The sequence below is a fragment of the Carassius auratus genome, chromosome 15, assembly GCF_003368295.1.
Source record: "Carassius auratus strain Wakin chromosome 15, ASM336829v1, whole genome shotgun sequence".
NCBI lineage: Eukaryota > Metazoa > Chordata > Actinopteri > Cypriniformes > Cyprinidae > Carassius > Carassius auratus.
Genome location: NC_039257.1, coordinates 4,468,064 through 4,493,322, shown reverse-complemented (window position 1 = coordinate 4,493,322; position 25,259 = coordinate 4,468,064). Strand labels below are relative to the sequence as shown.

Below are 25,259 nucleotides of genomic sequence, written 5' to 3'. Positions count from 1 at the left end.
AACGACCATGGATGGAGATATATATATCCATCCATGGTCGTATGGGGCCTCTACAAACTATTTTTTTTATTCCCATAACCTACTCCTCACAGAAAACGTTATGCTTTTTTTTTTTTTCAACACACCCAAATACTTAATTCTGTATAATCTATAAGTTTGTTTCCTCATGGGAACCCCAAAATGCCTCCACAAGGTCAAAATTCACTAGTGTGCTATACTTGTGGTTCCCATAACGCAGTGAATACCGGTGCACGAACACACACCTCTTTCAAATCGAGAAAACACACCAGTCTGATAAACACAGATCTTATAAGAGACACTAAAACGTTGGATGTGCATTTAAAAATTGAAGATGGCATGGCAAAAATGTATTTAATATTTAACTAGTCCACACAAAGCGATCTTTTATTAGCTATTAATTAATTAACTAACATAACTAACTTGTGAGGGCAGAGATGGGAGGGGCTTAGCAAATGGGAGGAGCTTACGTCTTCTCGCTACTTGTTTTATTGACATTCGCAATGAGGCAGAGGCTCCGCATACCTTGAGGCAAGTGCGAGAATTTACCCCAGCCGCAGCAACTTTAGGATGGAGCAATAGTCGAGCAAACTCGTCTCCTTTCAGGTACGTGGTTTAATCTGTCACCTCTGTAAATCCACACTTTGTATAAAATATTCATCTCCACATATCCTGAGCTCCGTCCATCGAAATTATTATGTAAAGTTAACGTTACCTGCATGAAGGCTTATTACAGAAGTTTATTACGGTCGTGGGAAATGATGCTTACAACATGTTGCGCATGTGTTTATTTTGGGATAAATTTAGTCGCATCAAACACTGATGTCTCAACTTCAACCGACCCCTAGTTTGATCATTTTGAGGGAAAATACAACTATAAGCTATTTATCTGAATTTTAGTTGTAATTTTATTTGTAGAATCACCTAACTGTTATTCGCAGGTTTCTATGATTACTGCATCCGTCCTTTTCAAGTAATAACCTATATATTTCTGTTTTTTAAATTGCCTCTTGGTAAGGAATACATGATAATGAAGAATATGGCCAGACTCTGATGTTTCTGATACATGCACTAGTTCCTGTTTAAATAAATAAATAAAACAACAAGCAACAGTTTAATATGCAAAGTTATATAGCCATATTCAGCTATTCAGTATAGACTTACATTTATGTAAATAAATAATGCTTCTGGGAATGACAAAAGTTTAAAGTGCAATTTACTATGAGTGAACTGTTAGTTTGTGAAATATTTCTAATAATTTAATAATTTTAATAAAGTAATAACTTTCTGTAAAGCAGTTTGTGATGAAACATTTTAGGTTTCTTGATGAAGCTGCTTATATGAAACTGCAAAGCTGGTACATAAATATAGAAATAGCAGTATGCTAATAATTTAGCTTATGACCAAGAATAACCTAAATGCATTTCAGGTCTCTAGGTGAAGTTACATGTGGCTTCTTGCCTGCACCAGTTTTTCCACAAATAACGATTCTTCTTGACCTTTCCAACAAAAATATCAGTGATTTGTTGTGACTCATTCTCTTTAGCTGTCATTCCAGAGTGTATTGAATCATTCTGACAGAACATATCTTTGAAGAACATCCTACATAAGCTTGTTTCTCAGGCAACCGCGCTGGCTTTAGTACGCTTCTATAAATATGCGAGTAGGTGGGCAGGAGCTGTATGATCTGGTATTTTTTACATAGTCTTATTCCTTTTCATTTTCTTTCATGTTCTTCATGTTCATCCGCCAACACATATTTCTGAAGGTGCATGTAAACTTCATCTAATTAGCTTTGATCCAATTCACTTGCTGTTCAATTATGACTTGGTGTGAAGACATTGGCCGAGGCCCAGGGACATTCAAACACCCACGTCTTCATGTGTCACTTGAGACAGAGGGTGTCTTTTGTGAGTGTCAAACGCTTGATTGTTGAACCTGAGCCAACGGCTGATTTCCTCTTCCCATCTTGAAGGCTGAACAATGAACGCTTTTGTGCGTATCGATGCTGGCCACTGAAAAAGAACAGAATCACCTGGCCGTAACCAGATATGAGCAGCGGTGTCAGTGGCACCGGTTCTTTGCCATGTAATAGGGTGATGAGTTGTAAGCTCCGCCCATTAGAAATATTTCATGCTTCTAATTGGATGTAAGGTATTGGCTGTGCCTCTGTTTGCTAACAGGCGAGCAGTTAGAGGGGACAGGTGCAGGGTGAGGACCCAGATGCCCTGAAAGACCCCATTATCAGTGGAGCGGAAAGAACCGGTACAACAACCCTGAGAATGCTGCATTCATAGGCATCACCTTTGCTTTATTTAGTTTTTGTTTTAATTATTATTATAAATTAATATTTATTAAAATATCCTAAATATTTGAATAAATATATTTACATGAATATATATTATTGTTTTATTAATATTTAAATAAATATGTTCAGATAAACATTTATTATTGTATTATTTAAACTTTTAACCATTGGTATTATACTTTTATTTGTGCTAATGATACCTTAAATTTTTGCTTGGTGTGTGAAAAAAGACACTGGTAACAATTGGCCATAAATAAGAATCTGAATATCATAGTCATTTGGACATTTTATTTTATTTTATTCTTGTTATTTTAATTGTATTTATTTTTTTGAAGCCTTTGTTGTTATTGTTAGCTAAAACTAGTAAAAATATAGTTTTAATTAATTTAAATGAAGTTAAATAAAATATAAATATTAGTTGAGAAACTTAAATGTAAAAATCTTAAATGAAAATTATATAAATTTATATATAATGAAATAAAATTGATAATAAAAAAACAAAGCTAGTCAGAAATGTTAAAATTAAACAAAAAGGAAAAAACATAAAATTAATCAAATTTAAACTAAAACTAAAAGTTAAAACTGAAAGTATAATAATATAATTCAAAATATTAATGATAATAATATATAAAAAATAACAATGGTAGAAAGCACAAAGCAATCTGCCAAAATTCAATCTGAACATATTAGTAACTGTAATGCATAAAATCAAGTAAATACACAAATTAATAAAAATTGTGATTTATTTAAGAAGCAGGGGGCTAACATTTCATTTTAAAATGTAACGCCCTAGGCTTGTCATTAAACATCTAAAACATGTAAATGACAACCTAAAACACCCAAGACATGCTTTGTTTTTGTGTGTTGTGATGAGGAGCAGGTGCATGGCTCTCAATGTGGCCCAGATGGCAGCTGAAGCACTTCGACTGGACGTACATGAGATCAGGTTGAAAGAGCTTCTTTGATGAGTCACATGATATGTTCTCACCATTCCAGGCATTAAACTATTGGTTGGCACGATGTAGTGTTTCAAAACTATTCAACATGCCTTCTGCGTTTCCCTCTTAATGGCCAAATGCTGCAGCTTTTTCCCAAAATCATTGATTCTACTAAGAGGTTGTGTTGAACTAAAGCACTCTAAACTCAATATGTGCATATGCTCCAAAGTGTTTGCACTTGTGCGAATGATTGAGAAATAACATGTTAAGTGGGTCAACAGAGACAAAGTACACACTCATCCAGCTGAATGCGTGGCTCGATTATTTGCAGTGTAGCAGATGTTTGTTGCTGTTGCTTACAATTGCTCCCTTCTTTTCTCTAGAATTTACAGATAAAGGCTCATCCGAGTACAGTTAACTTTAAATGAGTTTATTCTAATAATAGGCGTTCATCATTTATTTACCAGGCCCTTCTCTGCGAATGCAAATTCAGATGTCCCTCGCCATGGCAACAGCCTGCTGAATTCTCGCAGGGCCCGTAGGTGTTGGCTTCCTTCGCCAAACTCTTGCCTACTTCTCTCAGCCCACAGAGACCTGCTCTGCATTTCAGGAGCTTGTGAAAGAGCATTTCACATTGAACTGTGTCTGGAAACTTTCTTTGAAAGCATGTTTTAAAAGCAAGTGTGACATTATCTTCTTTAGTTTTTGATATGATATGGTATACTCCATTTTTAGGCCTGTGTATGCTACGTCAATGTCCTTTCTTATGGATTTTAACGGTATTCTTTAAACATGCACGCTTGTGGCAGTCTTGCATGTGCTTGTTTATTTATATTGTATTTATTTTATATTAACCCTAGAGGGCGCAGTTGCACCATTTTTTTAGATTGCACAATACCTTTTAAACAATAACTGATTAATTTGCATTTATGCAACTAATGTTACAAGTTCTGTATCAAAACCATAGTTTTAAAATGTAAATTTTTTTAACTACAACTAAAAGTTAACTAACTAAATAAAATGAAATTTAAAAAAAATGGCACAAAGCATAGACCTACAGTACATGTTCAAAAGCTTTGGGGTCAGTATGTTTTTATTTTAATTTAATACTTTTGTTCAGCATGGATGGGTTAAATTGATTAAAAGTGACAGTAAAGATATTTACAATGTTACAGATGATTTCTATTTCAAGTACATATTGTTTTTCAACTTTCTATTAATCAAAGAATACTGAAAAACACGGGGAAAAAATCTATTGCATTTTCCTATATTTTAAGCAGCGCTATTGTTTAACATTGTCAATTATATATACATAATATAATTATTTTGAGCACCAAATCAGCATATTAGTATGATATCTAAAGGATCATGTGACACTGAAGACTGGAGTAAGTAGAAAAGAGTTATTTTAAAGTTTATTATTATTTCACAATATTATTTTTGATTAAATAAATTCATCCTTGGTGAGCATGAAGATACTTTTATTTATTTATTAAAATCTAGCTGGTGGTGTAAAATTGCTCTAACTTTCATTAAAAATTGTAAAATTTACTAACAACATCTTTGGATCTGTCCTGAAACAAAATCCATGAAGACCACATCATGTCCTCAAAAGTGCTTTACTCTTCACCAAAAACACTAACCCTCCTTCATAGTTGTAATTTAATTACTTAAGTGATATTGTGGTTTTCCATGAGGTACACAAGCTGAACTTTTTATCTTTTTTCTTCGCTTTACATTTGAATAGCAGAAATTAACTCTAGTGTATTATGCAACATCACAAAGTGTGACTGAGCCAGATCCGGGCAAAAACACTAATTGTATTTTTCTTGTTGTGCCACACAGTATATCCATTCTTCAGTGTACTAGCTGGCAAAACAAACTTACTTTTAAAACAGAAAACGCCTATAAGTGCACACAAAGTGGGTTTGTATTTCTCATGTAGGGTAACAGTGGAAAAATCTGTTCACATAGGTGTGGACTGTTTCTGGTGCTATTTCTAACTACAACTGAGCTTCAGAAGGTAAGAGTGTACTTTTTTCACAGGGGTTGCTCATTAATCTCTGAGGGTTTACACCCATGATGCAACAATTCCCATTACACAGTCTGTCTCCAGCTTTTCTCTTAGTAACTGAATAAGGACAATCCACACCAGAGTCTTGTAATTCTAAGTGTAGGAATCCCTCTCCACAAACACGAGACGTGCAAGGCTCTGCATTATCTTCAGGGAATCCCACCCTCTGAACTTTCACAGGATGAGCACATAATGACTTAGACTGCCGGAAGGGCTTGTTTGTGAGATCTGTTGAAGAGATCTGCCCACTGCAGCGTTTCCTACTGTACTTCTCTTTCTTGTTCTTTTTCCGTCTTCCTTTTCCTCTCTTATTTTGTCACTGGGGCGGCACGGTAATACTACACCTGCCTGTTCTCATACGTTGTACTGTAACTGGCTGAACTGCTTTGAAAAGTGCGAGGGGGTTAAAACACACTTGCAGCGCAGAGCAGGGCTCCTATCTGGCTGCATCTCCCCACACACACACACACACACACCCATGCACATACTGTTATAAGAAACAGCCTGGGATCAAGACTCAGCCTTCTGTGAGAAGGAAAAGAGAGAGGAAGAGCAGAAAAAGAATAGCAGACAAACTGAAAACTGCAAGTTGAATGTCACCGCTGTGGAAAGCCTGACAGGGAGCGGGCGTCTGGCCAACTGGAGATGTCGTACAGTGAGCGTGGCTGCAAGGAGCAGCATCAGGAGAGTGATGGGACTGAATCAGAGAGCATGGCCAGCTTACCTGAAGACCTGAGGCTGAGCGGCGACTTCCGTGGGATGTTCAAGAAGATCCGGACCAGGAAAAGGCCCACTATTCTGACATGTAGGTGCTGATTGGTGAAATACAGGGTGTTTGTTTGTTGTCACTGTCTGCTGTGAGATTAGAGATTGGAGGAAATTGAGAAGTTGCTTTGTTAGGGTGGTCAGAAGACTAACTTCATAAGTTTTTCTGTCAGCCATGTGTGACATGCCTGAATGTTGATAGATATTTATTTGTATACGTCAAGAACGTGGCGTCATGCTTGTTAAAATAGATTGTTTGCTTTCAGTTTGTATGAGCCAACAGAACGCATGCAGTGAAAACTTCCATAGCGGTGTGCTGAAATGTGAGGAAATGCAGATCATTTCTTAAATTAAGAATTAAGAGCTGATTGGCTATGTAAGATTTGGGTTGGTAACATTTATTTATTTATTTCTTTATTTTTCATATTTTTGAGTGAAGTCTGCATTTAGCTGCATTTATCTAAACAAAAATACAATAATATTGTGAAATATGATTATAAATGAAAACAACTATATTTCATTTGAATGTATTTAAGTTGGCTTGAAAAAGCCAATTTACTGAAATCCTATTTAAATGCTGGTGTTTTTTTTTTATTTTTTATTTTTTTTTTATGAATCAACTGGTTTTAGCTGGATTAGCGTAGAAACATGCCAACAACAATGCTAGTAGTTTGTTAATCATGTTAGCAACATGCTAGTAACATGCTAGTCTTTTACTAATGCTGGAATCATGCTAGCGACATGCTAGTTACTTGTTAATCCTGCTAATGTCATGCTAGTCACTTGGTAGTCAATTTAGCAAACATGCTATTAATGCTAATGACATGCTAGACACTTGCTAATCATGTTAACAACATGTTAGTGACATGCTAGTCACTTGCTAATCATGCTAGAAACATGCTAGTGACGTGCTAGCCACTTGTTAATCATGCTAATGACATGCTAGTCACTTGCTAATAATACTAACAACATGTTAGTGACATGCTAGTCACTTGTTAATCATGCTAAGAACATGCTAGTCACTTGCTAATCATGCTGGAAACATGCTTGCGACATGCTAATCACTTTCTAATCATGCTAGTGACATGATAGTGACTTGTTAATCATGTTAATGACTTGCTAATCATGCTAGGAACTTGCTAGTCATGCTAGCAACATGCTAGTCACTTATTAAACATCCTAGCAACATGCTAGTGACTTGCTAGTCATGCTGGAAACATGCTAGTCACCTGTAAACAGTGTTGGGTATAGTTACTTTGGAAGGTAGTTAGTTAAGTTACAACGTTACCATCAATTAAAAGTAATCAGTTATGATACAGCGTTACCTATTCATAAAAGTAACGCGTTAGAGTACTCATGCGTTACCAAAAATTAAAAGCCGTTTGCAGCGGCTCACATACGACAGACATAGCCCCTGGCCCCTTTAAATGCACCTAGAAGTCGTGACTCCCGACAATGAATAACGTCAGTCATCCGACTAAATTAACACTGCAGGATAACAATAACAGGAAAGACAGTCAGCAATAGGCTATTCCACATGGCGTTTTATTTATTTATTATGACAGAACATATTATTAATCAAAATTCGCACCTATCCAGCCCGGGTAGCCTAGGCTACTGTATATTATGAGCACCACAAGATAACTCCTGATTTTTCTTTAACTTTAAATAATGCAGTTATCAAAGTACAAGTATGCTTACTTGTAAACACAACCTTAAACAGGCTTGCAGATTTAAATCCATTTAGAAATGATGAACAACCAGCCAGCCAACGATCTAACAGAAATTAACAGCTGCCTGTCAAACAAAAATGATAACAAACCGAATTAAAACCTTCACTGCCACACAAGCAAATGACAAATCGCTTAATAGCCGAACTAATTATTATTAAAGTGTCACTCACAGTCACGAGCCTAAATTCGCTGTAACACAGTCCTCTTATATTTACTCTTCAAAGTAGTGATTAAAACATAGCAGAAGCAGATTTTCGAAACGTTTGTCCGACAGTCGATTTCTTTTTCGTTGACAAATTGAAAATAATGTGCGTACTTCCATAAACCAAACGCTGTCCTCTCTGCTATCTTGCCGGGAGTTCGAAAAAAAAAAAAACCCTACACACAGGGTCAGGCGCAGGGCACAGACGCATCACAGCCATTGACTTTACGATCACAGAGCTTCGGCTCCGCTGATACATCCGCAGATGGCACAGTAAACCTAGGACTACTGTCTGACAAAAAGCAGGCTGCAGTCGGGATTTTCCTTTCCTTAAAATAACGGATTACTTTTTAAAAAAAATAACGAAGTTACTGATTACTTACGCACGAAACTAACGCGTTAAGTTACACATTTCAGGAAAAAAGTAATTAGAGTACTCTAACGCGTTACTTTGTAACGCGTTACCCACAACACTGCCTGTAAATAATGTTAACAAAATGCTAGAAACTTGTTACCAACATGCTAGTGACTTGCTAATCATGCTAACGACATGCTAGTGATTTGCTAGTTATGCTAGCAACAGGCTAGCCACTTAATAATCATTCTAGAAAAAGCCTAGTCTCTTGTTAGTCATGCCATAAAACATGTAAGTGACATGTTAGTCACTTGCTAATCATGCTAGTCATGCTAGCAACATGCTTATCACTTGATAATCATGCTAGCAACATGTTAGTCACTTGCTAATCATGTCTGAAACATGCTAGCGACATGCCAATTAACTTGCTAATAATGTAACCAACTTGTTAACAACATGCTAGTTACTTGCTAATCATGCTAATGACATGCTAGTTAACTATTTAATATCTATTTATCTATATATCTTTCTGATAAATTGTATTGCCTTTAAAACTTTAAAACAACTTCAAATTAGTTAAATCTGAAAACCATCAAACTTTAAGCATTTAAAACTATTTAAAACTTTTTGGCTAGGCTTTTTCAAGCCAATTCAAAGTTTGCCTACAAACTTTACTATCTAGTTTAAAATGTGATTTATTCCTGTGATGGTAAAGCTGAAATTAGAAAATTTTAATTTCTTCACTGTTACATGATCCTGATCTGGTATACTGTATAATAGGGGTGTAACGGTACGTGTATTCGTACCGGACCGTTTCGGTACAGGGCTTCGGTACGGTACAAAAGCAATATTTTGTATGCGGAACATAGGTACATTTTCGTGTTTCCAAACGAACATATTAAGTGGCAGAAGTCTCCACGTTCAGCACAAATCTCGCCCTGCAGCTGATTCTAAGGCCGGTGACACACTGGCTGCGTGGAGTGAGCGTGCGTTTCTGCTGCGTACCTGTTGCGTGGCAGCTGCCTCGCGTTTTCTGTGTCTTCACACACCAGAATCGTGCCTGACGCGGCGATGGCACGCTGCTGCTACTGTAGGTGACATAGAGGGAGGCCGCCAACAGACCTTCACAACAACAATATCTATACTTCATGTTGAGCATAAATATAAAGCCTCCTGATAAAGGACACCATCAACAGTATTGACGGCAAAATAAACTATGTTTGACAGGTGCAATATGCTAGTGTGTCACCGGCCTGATGTTTTCAAAAGGCATCATGCGAACATCACTACAACTAGGAAAAAAACGATTGTAATTCAAACGCAGCTCTCATCGGCTGCATTTTATTATATGATATTGGTTTGAGACTGAGAGTATTTTATTTAGTGGAGAACTTTGCAGCAGTATTTTATTTCTTATTCATTTTTTATTTAATATATATATTATTAAAAAGTATTTTAAAAAAGTGTAAACAAAAACAAACAAAAAAGTTTATAGTAATAAACAACCTGCAGTTTAATGTTTGCATTTCTTTCCCTTACTGTACCGAAAATGAACAGAACCGTGACTTTAAAACCGAGGTACGTACCGAACCGTAATTTTTGCATACCGTTACACCCCTACTGTATACTAATTTGGTGATCAAATTTTTTTCTTATTACTATTATTGTTGAAAACAGCTGTGCTTCTTTAATAGTATTTGTAGAAATTTGTAGCAATACACCTTTTTTATTAGTATTTAATGGATAGAAGTTTGAAAGAACAACATTTATTTGAAACTGAAATGTTTTGTGAATTTATAAATATATTTGCTGTCATTTTTAAATAACATAAGGCATCATTATTAAATAAAAATAATCTTTTATATTATATATATTATATATTTTGTATAATCTTTTTATATTATAAAAAAAATCTTATTGACCCCAAATGTTTGTATGAAAGTATACATAACAATTCAACATTCTCCACCATTTCTAAGTCATTAGTTAAATGTGATAATGATCATGTGAACTTTATGCAGACGATCAGAAGTTTTTCTTCATTATACCACTGGATTCTTGTTAGATCTGCTGTCATTAAATCAAAACATTTTCCCTAGTGGTATATAAGACTTCTTGGACCCCACGGTATCTATCCTGCTTGTTTAATGTGATAAACAGTTTAATGTAAATTAGGAGGCTCAGAGGCAGCTTAAATTGAAGAGAGACAATACAAATGTTACTTGAGCCCTGTGTGTGTTAGCCTTGAAAGAGTCTGAAAAGGAGTATAGGGTAAGGATGTAAGGGGAGAAAGAGGGGCCAGAGGGTGGAGAGAGGGAAAATCAGCACAGGGAGGACAAGCAGAAAAAGAGGAGTGCAGAGCTGGTACTGATATCCACAGTGACGCCTGCATCAGTGAGACATGCTTCAGATTCCATCACTTCATCAGAGCTTGAAAATGCTTTTAATAGGCTCTTAATGGGACTCAACCTGCAGAACAACCTGCTCCCACTCCCACAGATGGCATAAGACTAAATATTTACATTATCTCAAAGAGAAGACCTGCAAATGTGATGGGAAACATTTATATTGTTTGAAGGCTGTGAAATATTTTGGAAGTCCCAGAATCATAATTATATATATTTTTAGTGATTTGATTCACTTAAGCTCTATTTGAGTTATTGACGAGCCATTTTCCAATACAGTGCTTCCAGCTATGAGTTGTAATGGCTTGTGCCCTTTAAGATTTTTACGTCAGGAAGTTTTTGGACATTTCCAAAACTCAACAAGACCACCATTTGCTCTGTGTCGTGATAATGGTCTGGTTGAAAGTGGTTGAGCGATAGTTCAGCCAGGATATTATGTAATAGTCTGTCTGAGAGCCCCTTGCTGTGCCACGTCCAAACTCATATCGTCACCGGGTGTGATTTGTGTTGGTTATGTTACTAGTATGTCATTTTTTTCACTATAACCACTGTATCAATTGTTTTATTTTTTTGAAAGATAAACACAAACAGGGAAGAAGAGAATCCAGTTTCCCCTGTAGGCAAATTCTAGTTGTAAATTGGTCACACGAAAACATGTGGTACTGTTGGCATGCATGACTGTCTGGGGTATTTGAAAATGGAAATATAAATAGAAAAGCTGTGCTAAAACTGTGCTAAAACTGTTTAGTAACACATGCATATTTAAGTACTTAACATATTTCTGTTAAAGGGATACTCCACCCCAAAATGAAAATATTGTCATTAATTACTTTACCCCCATGTCGTTCCAAACCCATAAAAGCTTTGTTCTTCTTCAGACCACAACTTAAGATATTTCAAATGAAAACCGGGAGGCTTGTGACAGTCCCATAGACTGCCAAGTAAAATACACTGTCAAGGTCCAGAAAAGGATGAAAAGTAGTGGTGGGCATAGATTAATTTTTTTAATCTAGATTAATCTCACTGTGATTTTGAAATATTTGTTGACATATTTTGTATGTATTTGCAAAAATAAGCAAATTCGATGTTCAAGTGTTTTGAGACACCTTTCTCTTTGCAGAAGAGAGCTTGGTTCAGTGTTTGGATACTTTAATGTTTAAATAGACAAGCGGTAAGGCTTAAAAACATGTGAAAAAGATAAGCTTTCGTGACGATCCGCAGCAGTGGCCCGTCAACTGTCCTTAGCATCTTTTTAGGTAGGCCGTCAGTCGGTTATATAAAATATCAAGGTGAAAGTCATCATAGCTTGCCTAGTATAGAGCCAGCTCCCAACCCAGCTTTGAAAATACATTAACAGCGATATTTTTTTTTATCGCCCGATAAGAGTCTCACGTTAACCCAGCACGTTAATGCCGATAACGGCCCACCAGTAATGAAAAGCATCGTCAGAATAGTCCATCTGCCATCAATGGGTCAACTATAAAGTTATGAAGCTATGAGAATACTTTTTGTATGTGTAGAAAATAAAAATAACGACTTTATTCAACAATTCGTATCTCCCCACATCATCGTAGCCCCATTTTGAAAAATACCTGCTGAATGCAAACTGTGTACACTCTTCTTTTTCAGCCGAGCCACAAGGATGCACTGTTTTCTTTCAAATCAAAGCATAAATTTACATAGAAAACGTATCCTTGTGGTTCGTCTGACACAGAAAAGTGTAAGCTGTCTGCGTTCGGCTCATATTCTCCAAAATGGTGATACAGTTATATGGAGTGACACAGAGGCGACAAATTGTTGAATTTGTCATTAAGTCGTTATTTTTGTTTTCTTCTCATACAAAAATAATTTTTTGTCACTTCATAACGCCTCCCAGTTTTCATTAAAAATATCTTACATTTTGTTCTGAAGACGAATGAAGATTTTACAGGTTTGGAACGACATGGGGTGATTATTGACAAAATGTTTATTTTTGGGTGGAGTATCCTTTTAAAACAATCTGTATCTTATTGTCTTTATTAGTAGTATTAAAGCAGACAGTACTGTTGTTTTTAAATTTAGTGGATTCATATTGGTAATAGTAAGAATACATACAGTAGACTGTTTTCCCCAAGAACACAAGTGGGCAACTTTAAACTGGCCTGATAAATAGAGTGTGAGCATTATGTAATTAAGGGCAAGTTCTTGACATCGGCGGGATAGAGAGGGGCATGATGGGATTATGGAGTGACTCAGGACGTGCAGTGCTTGCCAGCATATCAGCAGTGTGTTACAAAACTCAATGCAAAATCTGAAAGGATCTAACCAGTCCCAGTAATGATACAGAATTGCTATATTGGACCACCAGTCATACCAGCAGCATTATATTATACTGTATGCATTTCACAAAGTGCCTTTGTGAAGGAGAATTTTGCTTACTAGAAATGTCACAAGCGATCTTGTTTACAGCTGCATTGATTGGACTTGGATTTATGCTGACCTTTAATGACTTCTTGCGAGCTTTGGACTTTGTAGAAGTTCCTATTTAGACCCTCAGCAAAAAAAAAAAAAAAAGAAACTAGCATGTGAGAATCTGCTTGCACTGATGTTACTGTTAAAATCGCCTTCCAGTTGTATTTTTTCATACTTGACTGACACTTGTGGTGAATGGGGACTTTAGCACTGGTTCAAGGCCAAACCAACAGTGAGTGTGAAAATGAAGAGTCACGGAAGGTCATTGGTGCCACACAAAAAGTAGTCAAATGCTTTGTAATATACAGTGGCCCACAAAAAGTTTATATATTTGCAAGTGAATATTATTTTATAAGTAGGATGTAACTTGAAAGAAAGAAAAACATTTTACAAAAACACATTTGTTGGGTTTTAAATGAAAAAATAAGAGATAAGCTGCCTACCATTAAAAAAAAAGAAGTCTATTACCAGTTGCCCATTTCCTATATATTCTCACATGCTCAAGCCGAGGAGGACAGTCAGGAGAGTCTCTCTCACTTGGGATGCAAGCAAACAGAGGTTATAATTAACCACGCAGGGCTAAGAGGATTTCTCCCTGCTCTCTCAGCATTGCTTGCAGCTTCTGACTCTGGGTTATTTAAAGTGAACCTGCCTAGAGAGAGAGAGAGAGAGAGAGAGAGGGGAGGGTGGGTTGGACACACATAGAGGAGGGGAGAGAGCTTAGCGGATCTGTGGCGCTCTGTTCTGACTCAGTCTGTGGTGGCAACATCTCTGTTTAGCATCACTCTCCCACAGCAGCCGATTCCACCTGCCTGCCCCGGCCGCTGCTGCAGGCAGGGGTGGAGACGTGCGGGACCTCAGCATCCTTCACCGACTCGCAGATATGGCCAGCCAGCAGGACTCGGGTTTCTTTGAGATCAGTATCAAGTCCCTGCTGAAGTCCTGGAGCAGCAGTAAGTATCTTGGCGCTCAGAGCCGCGGGATCACAGCCAGGGCTGGCGGGATGCATCCAGAGTTCATTTGCATGTGAGAGGGCGAATTTGTTGCTCTGGTGCACGTGCTCCAGTGTTGTTGTCCTCTTTTGTTTATTTAATATTCTGGGGATTAGGACAGTGTAATATGAGCTTTATAGCATATACCGCTATCTCTATTTTACTGTCAGGCTTAAAGGAATGACAATTCGGACATTGTGTATTCATCTTCCGTCATTCCAAACTTTCTATTTGTGGAACACAGAAGATATCTTGAGGAACTATGGAGTCCAAAACAACATAGAGCCCTACTAACATTTTTCAAAATATATTCTTTTGTGTTTAGCAAAAATGAATACATTTATACAGGTTTGGAATGACATGGGTGAATTATCATTTTAAGGGGGTGTTCTAACGCTTGCTGTGTATATAAGTATTGTATATAAAGATGGAGATCTTCAAACATAATTTACATTTACATTTGATGCTAAACTTTGACATCAGTGAATAAAACTGGGTCTATAATGTTATGTTATGTTATGTCAACACTGCTTCTATAAGATCTTGTTGACATTTTTGTCTATTTTGCAATGTAATCCCTGTCCTGATGTTCTGGTACACAGTATGCTCCCTAGAGCAGTGTGCATCAGGTGCCTGTTCTCACCAGCCTAGCTGACCAATCAGCTGTGAGGGATGGTCAGCCCTCAGCCAATCAGCTTGCAGCAAGAGTGGCCGTGAGCATTCTGTGCTGTTTTCTGATAACATAGAAGTGTCTCCTTAAGAAATCATTGTAGATTTACTTATAACACATTTTTTGATACTTTTATTAAGCATGGATGCATTCAAATTGTTTAAAAATGAAAGGACAGATATTTATGATGTTTAAAAATAAAATAAAATGCTGTTCTCTGATTAAACTTTTGATCATCAAAGAATTTTGTAGAAAAAAAGTTCAACTGTTTCCATAAAAATATCATGCATCAAAAACTGTCAACATAGAAATGTTTCTTATGCACCAGATCAGAATATTAGAATAATTCAGAATGATCGTGACACTGAAGAGTGGAGTAACGAGTACTGAAATTTGAGCTTTGCATTGCAGGAATAAATATTGAAATAGAAAACAGTTATTTTAAATGTTAATAATATTTCCCTATTTTACTATTTTTACTGTATTTTATAATTTAAGAAATGCAGCCTTGGTCAAAATAAGAGATTTAAATTTTTTAATAATTCCTCTGGTAGTGTTTGTATATGTACATTTCATATGTACTGTAAATATTTTCTCATACCTCATACTGTTTGTTGCAAGTAGTTTTATGTTGTTTTTACAGACCTGTATGTCTGTAATTCAGAGGCAAATACTTTTTAATTATAACATCTTTTTTTTATGAATTACGAAATATCTAATTTTCAAGCTAGAGTGATATCAAATATTAATAAAAAAACAACAATACATTTTAAATGTTTCAGCCTGATATTTTAATCCTCAGTTTTAGACCAAATCATAATCTCTAGCTCTCTCTCTGCCTCAGAGTAAATGGGTGAAACGTTCTTATCACTAAATCAGATGTGCTTTGCACAGTGTACCAAATATATTTTTAGCACTGGCTCAGAGGTTTAGAGCTGCGAGTGTCTTTAGGCCTAATGGCTAAATCCAGGAAAAATGTCCTTGTTTTTTAGCTGTCATAATCCGCATGTCTCTCAAATATCTGCAAACATATCTCTTCTTTCAGTTTTTTTTATTTTTTGTGTTGTTTGTCCTCCTGACCTTTATGACACAAGTATAGCCAACTCTCTTCAAATGGTACAGTGTGTTCGGGCAGTTACACAACCTGATCCTGTTACTTTGAGTTATAGTATCCTATAAGTGTGGATGCCCATGGGCGTCCAATGTGTGACCTCTGGATGCCTTTTATTCTTTGAAAGGCCTGAAAGTCTTATTCTGTATATTGAAAAATTTTTTATTGATTATGTCTTCAGTGTCTTGTTTAGGACACAAAGTTAGTCAAGACACCCCTGGACTTTGGTGTGAAACATCGATAGTTTGGGATTGTACATCATGGTTCTGAGTTTCAGTCGCAGATTCCATATCCATTCTTTGCTGTGCTGTGAACTAAGATTTTTTGTTTGTTGATGAAAGTAACCAGTGGGATATGAGTGGGCTTTGTGTGCTAACAGTCTGATAACCATCTGAAAATGGATGGGAATTTATTGGTCCCATTTATTTAGAGTTATGGCAGTCATCCCCAGGGGGCTTTTGTACACAGTTGGGGTCTGTGGATGTAAAAAGCCCACATTATTTTCATCAATGGGCGATTTTGTTAGATGTATGTTTTTCCCGTGCTTGTTGTCCACTCCCTGAGCAAGAAAAATGTTGGGAGGACACAACAGGATTTGTTTTAGAAAGAAAAAAAGTGGTGTAATATATGTCAGAGTCTGTGTTTATGTGTGTGTCCCATGTCAGTGTGTGTGTGTGTGTGTGTGTGTGTGTGAAATAGTGAGGCGTTGTTCTGTGTCTTGTATTGTCCCTGTTGGGAGCAGCTCAATGCTCAGAGACTCCTCTGCAGAGCGCTGATGTAATGCTCTGTCTGAGCCCATCTCTTGTTTGAGAGTCACATGTAGTGCATTAGGTTGCTGTAATCATCCAGACTGGCACTGAAGCTCTACTACTGTGGTAAAAATGGTTTTCTGAAGAAAATAAGAGTAGTGCTTACAACTGCAAAACGCCATGATGCTAGTGTGTTAATTGGAGTGTTGCTGTCTGGTATCTAGGGTGTTCTATGTACTTGAGCCACAGGTGCTTGTTGAAGTATTCTCTTGCTAGTCGGTTATTTATTTTAGGACAGTCACTTTGTAGCAGCCTGATATAATCACTTTCATTTACTATAAAGTGACTTTTAATGATTCTGAATGAATCTTTAGTTTCAAGATTATTTCTTCTTTTGAATTTATCAGTCAGCATAATTTCTACTTTTTTTTTTTTCAAAAAAAATTTTTTTACTTAAAAATAGAAATAAAAATCATAAACAATCCCTAAATTTCAATTGGAATTACACTAATTCTGAAGAGCAAGTCACATCAATATTATGTATTCACTACCATTCAAAAGTTAATAAGGGGTTTAGGTTTTAGTATTAGGCATTAGTGCATAAATGAACATACAAAACTGGGCATTTTTTGTTTGTAAATCATTTTTTTTGATTGATCTTAGGAAATATTCTAATATTTTTAGATATTGGATTGTTTAATTCATGAGCTGTAAGCTCTGATCATCAAAATTAAAACAAAAATCCTTTACATTTTTTTACTTTACATGTAATGAATCTAGAATATATATGAAAGTTACCAAAAAAATACTTTTTCACAATATTCTATATTTTTAGAATATCAATTATATTATTCTAAATATGTACATGGAAATATATATATATATATATATATATATATATATATATATATATATATATATATATATATATATACTGTATATAAAATAAAACATTTGTTTAAGGAAATTAGGAAAATAGTTTGTTTGTCTTTATTTATTGACATTTAATGCTTGAGATCTGTTAATGCGTTTTGTTTATGCAATATTTTTATTGAGTTTTGCAAGCCTAGTTTGCTTCTCATTTGCTACCCATAGCAGTTTTCCCAAGGGAAGATTGTGTAATGGAGTTGGTCGGTGGAATTCAGAAGCTAGATAGTTTATCTCACTTTACGCTGTCTGTGTTTCTACATATGTGCAAACAAGGGAGTGAAAGTGAGTGAGTCTGTGCCCAGTCGAATGATGTTTACACTGTTGGTTAGTGGCAGAGGGGAGATCAGGACGTATAGTGTGTACTCAGGGATAAATATAGCCCTGCTGCTATGCCACTAGCATGTCAGTACCGCACATTTGGCCAGGCTTCTGCTAAATATTCCAGCCTGACCTTCAGTCTCAAGAGGCAGTGAACGTATACAGTGCAATAGAGAGCTTTCAGAAGAGGCGAGCACACGTGCGGATCTGTTATCACCTAATTTTCAGACTTTTGTTTCGACTCGCACTGGGACCGTTACAGTATGGGGCAAGTGGCGATTGGGAGAAGGTCTCGCTATCACTGAAGGGACTGATAAGGACGTGTGAAGTTTGGAAAACTGGATCCCATATGCTGCTCGCCTACTATGGGCAGCACAGTCATGTGCTGGAATAAAGCCAGCATGGTAAACTTCATGAAAGGTCTGGGTAGGTGCTACAAGAGAGAGAGAGAAAGAGCAGTGAATGAGAATCTGTCAGTGAATGATGATGAAACTCGTAAACGAACAAACTGTTTAAGTAACAGAATTAGTAAAATGTGACACAGCATTGTTGACCAAATGCAAGATGAGCTTCAGACTTACCCATAAGCTTTTATTGGTCTTTAGAACATATTATAGCAAAACAGACTGTTTATTTTGTTGAAGAAATATATCGATCTAAGATGGTTTGATGAAATTACGATTTTTTGTTCCCAACTGCAGTGTACAGCATTCTAATTAATGTGCAGTCACATAGAATGCAATGAAATTATATCAATAATATAATAATAAAATAATTATAATAATAAAAAACAATTTTAGTTTATAAATAACAAAGCTTTATAATGTTATCAATTTGTTATTAAAAAATCAATTTTATAAAATTTTGGTTTTAGCATTTGGGCTGCTATTTACATTAAGAATATGCTAATCAGCCATTAACAAGCATGCAGTGGTGCAGAGATTTATGATTAGTTAATGAGTCCTTATTAAATATATTCAACTTTAGATAGAAAAAAGTGGATTAAAAATGTTAAACTTTAGTGAACTTTAGTTTTTTGTGAAATACTGTATATTACAAATATCTTTTTTTTTTTATTCAGAGGAAAGCAAAACCCAGTTTAAGCCATGTGTAACAAAGTCTGTTTTCGTCGACATATGGTAAGAAATTTGTTGTCAAAATTTGGGGTCACATTCCCCCTCTGCAACTCGACCACTGTTACTTACAGTCCAGTCCAGTAGCTTGTGTGTGTGTTTTTGTGAGCTCTGTGAAAGAATATTACAACTTCTTTATATGAAACGGACCTTTCTGCTTCTAGGGTGTTACTTGAGTTTGTGTTGAGGAAAGCTGGGTGTTACTTTGTGTACACAGGTTTCAGTCGCTGGTAAGCTGCAGAATGAGAATTGTTGGGAAATTCTGAAATGGATTGCACTGTCTGGATTAGGAAACGCTCATTGTCTGGAATACAATAATTGACTGTATATATTCAAATAGTTTTTGACCTCTAAACTAGAACACTAGAAAATGCTGTGATTTATTCTGAAATAATGCCGTTTTTCCATTTTTGGTGTTTCTGAAAAAGACAAATACATTACTTGCAGTATTTTAGACAGACTAAGAACACCTCATTTCCATGTATATATTTATTAATAATTTTTTTGTCTAAGCTTCAGCAGGGTACAGCAAGCCTCCTGTCCCACCAGTTTGCTGCTCGCAGGGTGAGAAGGGGCCGCCAGCCATGATGCCCATCAGCGTGGACCCAGAGAGCCGCCCGGGCGAATACGTGCTTAAGAGCCTCTTCGCCAACTTCACCACCATCTCAGAGCGCAAAATACGGATCGTCATGGCCGAACCTTTAGTAAGTGACAGTTTTGAACTATTGAAGGTTTACGATCCTGAGACCTATGACCATTCCAATCCCAGTACTCATCTATCTCTCAGGACTGTGGAGATGGACTGATTCTAATAAAGAAATATTAGCTAATCTGGCTAATCCCAGGTGTTCATGTAGCTCAGCATGCAACCCTACATATATGTATGGTTCATGTCAATAGAAATGAAATTGATATCTGTCAAAATTGGAAAATACTGATTAAATGCTAGTGTTAAAATATCTATTGTTTATCTCTAAAGACACTTGCCAGGCTTGTTAGTATTTTCAAGACAACAGGCAAATTTACCTGCTTGTGTGTTTAACAGCGAGATGCTAGCTTCATGCTAGCTTAATTAACCTTTCCCAGGACAGATATTTTGTGTCCCTGAAAACATCTGCTACCAGGATGAGCTCACCTTCTTCCTCTAATTTTCTATAAAACCTGAGATCAGGTTACCTGAATAGTTCAGCCAAATTGTGTAGTTTTTTGTTTGATAAAGAATAGTACGACCTGGATCGTCTGCAGTTTATTTGCACAACGACATCACTCTGATTGTATTTGAACAGTAAATAGAGTGATTCATAGCTGCGGTATCTTTTTGGTTTCTGGATGTTATTTACTTTTCTTTCTCTTCAGACACAACTAGAATGGTTTTGTGGGTCGGTCATGTCGTGACATAACCCAGTCTTTTGATTCTGAAGTGGAGAAAGGTCCTGCAAGAGCACAAGGCGGTCCATTAACCTCTTATAAAAGCCTTGAGAGATATTGCCCTGTCCTTGTCTGCCCTCTCATCTGTTTCTTCCTCAAATGACTCCAGCATCTGAAATATTTATTAACCTAAGATGAAAGTGGTGCTTCAGTGGACTGAATGAGCTCAAATTAAATTTAACACAGTCTGAAAGTGTTATGTCTGACTAGCTGGGTCAGAGAAGACAGGCTGTTTCTGGGCCTAAAATCCAAATAAAAAAATGATAATAGTATTTGAATATCCAAATCACTTATTAGCTGCTGTCACCTGAAAAGAAGCTACGCTACACACAATTCTGGGTCTTTGAAACATCTCATGTTATCCGAGTAGAAGTACAAAATGTAGGTCAGTTTGTTTTTTACACAACCTGTGTTATTTAATCAGCAGGTCCGATCTGTGATAGTTGCTAAGATCAGCGTTTTCACATTGTAAGACTCTGCAGGTCGCCTTGTTTTCTATATACACACTGCTGTTTAAAAGTTTGGGATCAGGAAGATTTTTTTTTTTTTCTCAACAAATTACTTATGAATGCATTCAATTCAATTCACCTTTTTCTGGTGTTTTTACAGGAAAAACCTTTGGTAAAATCTCTTCAGAGGGGTGAAGATCCACAGTTTGACCAAGTAAGTACTGCTTGCCTTCTGCCCCCTGAACATATGCGCACGTCCCCGTGTCCAGTCCGTGGACAGATGTCCCAGTGGAAAGACTTTAGACAGCCTTTTAGCTGCCTGGCTGTGCCAAAAAATTAATCTGACTTTTTGAATTATTAAAATAGATTTATGGAGCTGTCTGGTCTTTAAAGCATTCAAAGTGACCTCAGTAAAAGCCTGATGTGGTTTTTGGCTCGTCTGGCTGTCTGGGAGTGAACAAGTCCATTTGCATTTCTGATAGATTAGATAAGTTTTATGCCTCAAATTCATGATAGGTTGGAGACAGTGCATGCTCCATCAGGTCATCAAACATTTTGTGCAGTGGGCGAGACGTTATTTCTCTATAATTTACACATAATTGTTTCTGATTGTTTTATACAGGGCTCAACAATAAGGATTGCGTTTAACTTTCATAGCAAATTTCCAGTTTTTCTTTGCAATTTGATCCAAAAAAATGTGAGAACATAATACTATGAAATTATAAATATAAATAATATAATATATAAATATAGATATTTAAATTACTGTATAAATACACACACATAAATATATATACTGTATAAAGAGATTTTGATAATTTTGTAATTTTTGTTTATTTTATTTTATTTAAATTAATTATAATTTTATATATTTTACAGAATGAGTACTATTTTTTTATAGGAATATATTTATCAAACAATTTTTACAGTTTACTCATTTGTAAATGAATGACATAAACTATGTATAAAATGTCTAATTTTTATTGCAAAAAAAGTGCAAAAACCAAAATATTATATACAATTATATTTAAAAAAATAAATAAAATAAAAAATTATTCAAATTATACATATATTATATATTATACATTTTCAAAAATTATTTAAGTAAATAAGGATTTTGTTTTAATTTAAATTAATAAAAAAAGAAGAAAATGTTAAGTTTGCAGACTGTTAGAGGCAAGTAAAAAAATCTGAAGCAAAATCCAAACTGAGCAAGCAGAAACAGACAAAAAATAAAAGAAATCCTTCATGTTTGGTTTGTTATATAATTATTATTCCTAAACTTGCTCAATACAATGAACTAATGTGTTAATGAATGACAAAAGCCTCTGCAAAATTAATAAATGTACAGAATGTCTAAAAAACAGAATTGAATTTCATATAACCTTGAGTAAATGTATCGAAAGCCCAGAATGAAAGGTCTTTTCATTGCTGGCTTGGGTGGAGTGTGTGTGATCCATGCCCGGAGTTTGTAAGTTTGTTTCTGTATGCATGTATGTGTGTGTGTGTTGGAGGCAGGTGAATAGCAGCCTGATTCAGAACTCACAGGGCTGCGTTTGTGCCCTTGATCCCCTGGGCTTTTCAGCAGCCTCACTGAGAGGTGATTCTTCTCCCAGGGTTCATCAGGGACTGAAGGACGCGCTGTGTTCCCCCTCAGCCCCCGAACACCACCCTTTCTCCCTCCCTTTCCTGTGTGTCAAATCCTCACCAGGGACCGCCTTTCCTTCCTGCTACCACAACTCCCTTCTCTTTTCTTGCTGTCTTAGCATCTTGGATACACATTTAAGGCACATGCTCACACAAAGTCCCTGCTTTCAGCAAGAACACCTCCACACTCAAAATAACTTTCTCCTAAATATGCACCATGAAATACATGGCCTACATACAGTATTAAGCACTAGGTGCAGTTTTAGTTTGTTTATGTGGGGATTAATACACGCTCTCTTTTTTTCAGTTGATCAGCACAATGAGTTCTTTGGCCGAGTATTGCCTACCATCTATCTTGCGAACCCTGTTTGACTGGTACAAAAGACAGAATGGAGTTGACGATGAATCCCACGAGTACCGACCACGTTCAAATACAAAGTCCAAAAAGTGAGTCCCCTTTGTATTGCTTAGATAAGGCTGATCATTTAAGCGTAATACAGTTTGATATAGTTAATTATGCATGATAGACTTAATTAATGCAAACTATTACAGAAGAACGATGCTTTAAAGGGTTAGTTCACCCCAAAATTTAAATTATGTCATTAATGACTCACCCTCATTTCATTCCAAACCCGTAAGACCTCCATTCATGCCCGGTCAACCCGGTTCTTGACGCACATTTGCATACATACATTCGCATACAGAATTTGTCAAAGCATAAATAAATCAAATCAAATCTCCATATGGAGCAGTATCTGTAAATGTTAAGCTGCAAAAGTTGGTTGAAATATGACTCTGCGAGTCTCTGTGTATTAATGAATGGATGGCAGAGACACAATGGTTTGTTTACTACATAGACTGAAGTGCGTGACGCTTGCAGTAATTTCAGCATCTGCCATCTCAATGGGGACATAAATACATAAACAACATCACCAGAACTGTTCGGAGTCCCCTCACAAGCATTTTACCGTTTCATATGTGTAAAACCAGTGTCAGTTTAAAGGTATTCACAGTAACCCGACAAAATAAGTTTTTACATCATTTTTACATAAAGGCATTGTGCTAGAAATATTACTGTTGTTTAGTAGAATTTATGTGATACTGCTACTACTGTTGAACATTTTTATAAAACTTTATTTTTTTAAAGAAATAAATCACACAATATTTCTTCCATGTTTAAATTTTAATAGCAAATCCCCTTTATTTACCAAAAATTAAAATGTGTTTTCAGTTTCATTCATTGAAAGACAAGTTAAATTTGGGTGAAACCTGTTTACTGTTTTTCATAATTATATTACTTGTAGAAAAACTTTAAACACAATTGTAAATAAGGATAAAGAATGGCATTGGTTTTATTCTTAGTGATAAAAAGTGTTTTTTTTTTTTTAATTAGCATATTTTTGTGTTTTGCTTTGGTTCCGAGAACCGTGGATTTTCACTGGTATCTGTACCGAATACATTTCATGGCATTTTTTTGTACCATGAAAACACTAGAATGAAGTTACATTTTTCTTATTTTTTCCTAAAAAATAGATATAAACATGCTGCCCTTCAGAGGCTTGTTTCCAAGATGTCAAATTAAGTTAAATTAACAACAAATTAACCCTGATCTCCAAATTCAAAATGCTTAATGCATCGTTTTTTTCCTTCTGGAGCATCAGTGAGCGTTTGAACCTTCTGTAATAGTTGCATGAGTCCCACAGTTGTCCTCAGTGTGAAAAGATGGATCTCAAAATCATACAGTCATTTTTGGAAAGGGTTGAAACACACAAAAATGCTGCAAAACCAAAGTATATGTGGCACCTGAAGGATTTTTCTGAAGAACAGCAGGCAGTTTAACTGTTCACAGTTGGAGTTTTGTGGGTATTGCTCTCATTTTTATCACTTTGACACATCCTTTGCTTAATAAAAGTATTGATTTCTTTGAAATATATATATTGAAAAAAAAACGTCTTTCTGTGAGACTGTGATGCAATATAGTCACTTGGCCGGATGACTTTTGTCTTAACTGGATAGTTCCAGAATAGCCCAGTTACATCAGATAGCCAAGTGGGTGTTGAGTGATGTCTCTGTGACTTCTGCTTCCTGTAGCTGGAGTGCAAAACTCCATTTCATCATTGAGAAATGATATTTTAGTGAATGTGTTAGAGGGTGGGAGCAAAATTGGCTTACATAATCTGTTTACATTCTCTCTTTCCCAGTGATGAGCAGCAGAAAGATTATCTGCTGGAGAGGAGAGACCTAGCCATCGACTTCATCTTCTCTCTTGTGCTCATAGAAGTTCTCAAACAGGTTACACACTCACTTTGCTTTACATCTATATAAGTTTGGATGCAAATATAACTAACAGACATTAAAGTTGTAAACAAATATTTAAGCGTGAGGATAACTAAATGTAAAAGTTTGTCTGTGGATCATCGCCAAGGATCTGTGGTGGATTTTGCCTTGCCAGACAATCAAAATGATCCCAATAAGCTTCAAAATTTATAGCGAATTGTGCTTTTTTTCCTTTGGCAACAGAATGGCAAATTTAGCCATATATTAAGGCTTAGAAGAGATACACCATTTAGTGGTTATTATACA

General features: G+C 36.0%; 1 protein-coding gene across 4 annotated transcripts in view; it reads left to right on the top strand.

Moving 5' to 3' along the window:
- Window positions 1-5,633: 5,633 nt before the first annotated feature.
- The window catches only part of LOC113114798 (protein furry homolog), a 54,921-nt gene continuing 35,295 nt past the window's right edge, over window positions 5,634-25,259 (top strand). Inside the window, exons 1-5 of one of the 4 annotated variants that reach the window (XM_026281827.1) lie at window positions 5,634-6,143; window positions 19,666-19,856; window positions 21,190-21,243; window positions 22,984-23,123; window positions 24,878-24,968. In XM_026281827.1, coding sequence (XP_026137612.1) covers window positions 5,984-6,143; window positions 19,666-19,856; window positions 21,190-21,243; window positions 22,984-23,123; window positions 24,878-24,968 — 636 coding nt within the window. In that variant the 5' untranslated portion in view covers window positions 5,634-5,983. Of the gene's footprint in view, window positions 6,144-13,950; window positions 14,203-19,665; window positions 19,857-21,189; window positions 21,244-22,983; window positions 23,124-24,877; window positions 24,969-25,259 lie in introns of those variants that run through there. The other 3 variants (XM_026281828.1, XM_026281829.1, XM_026281830.1) reach the window with 3 other exon arrangements.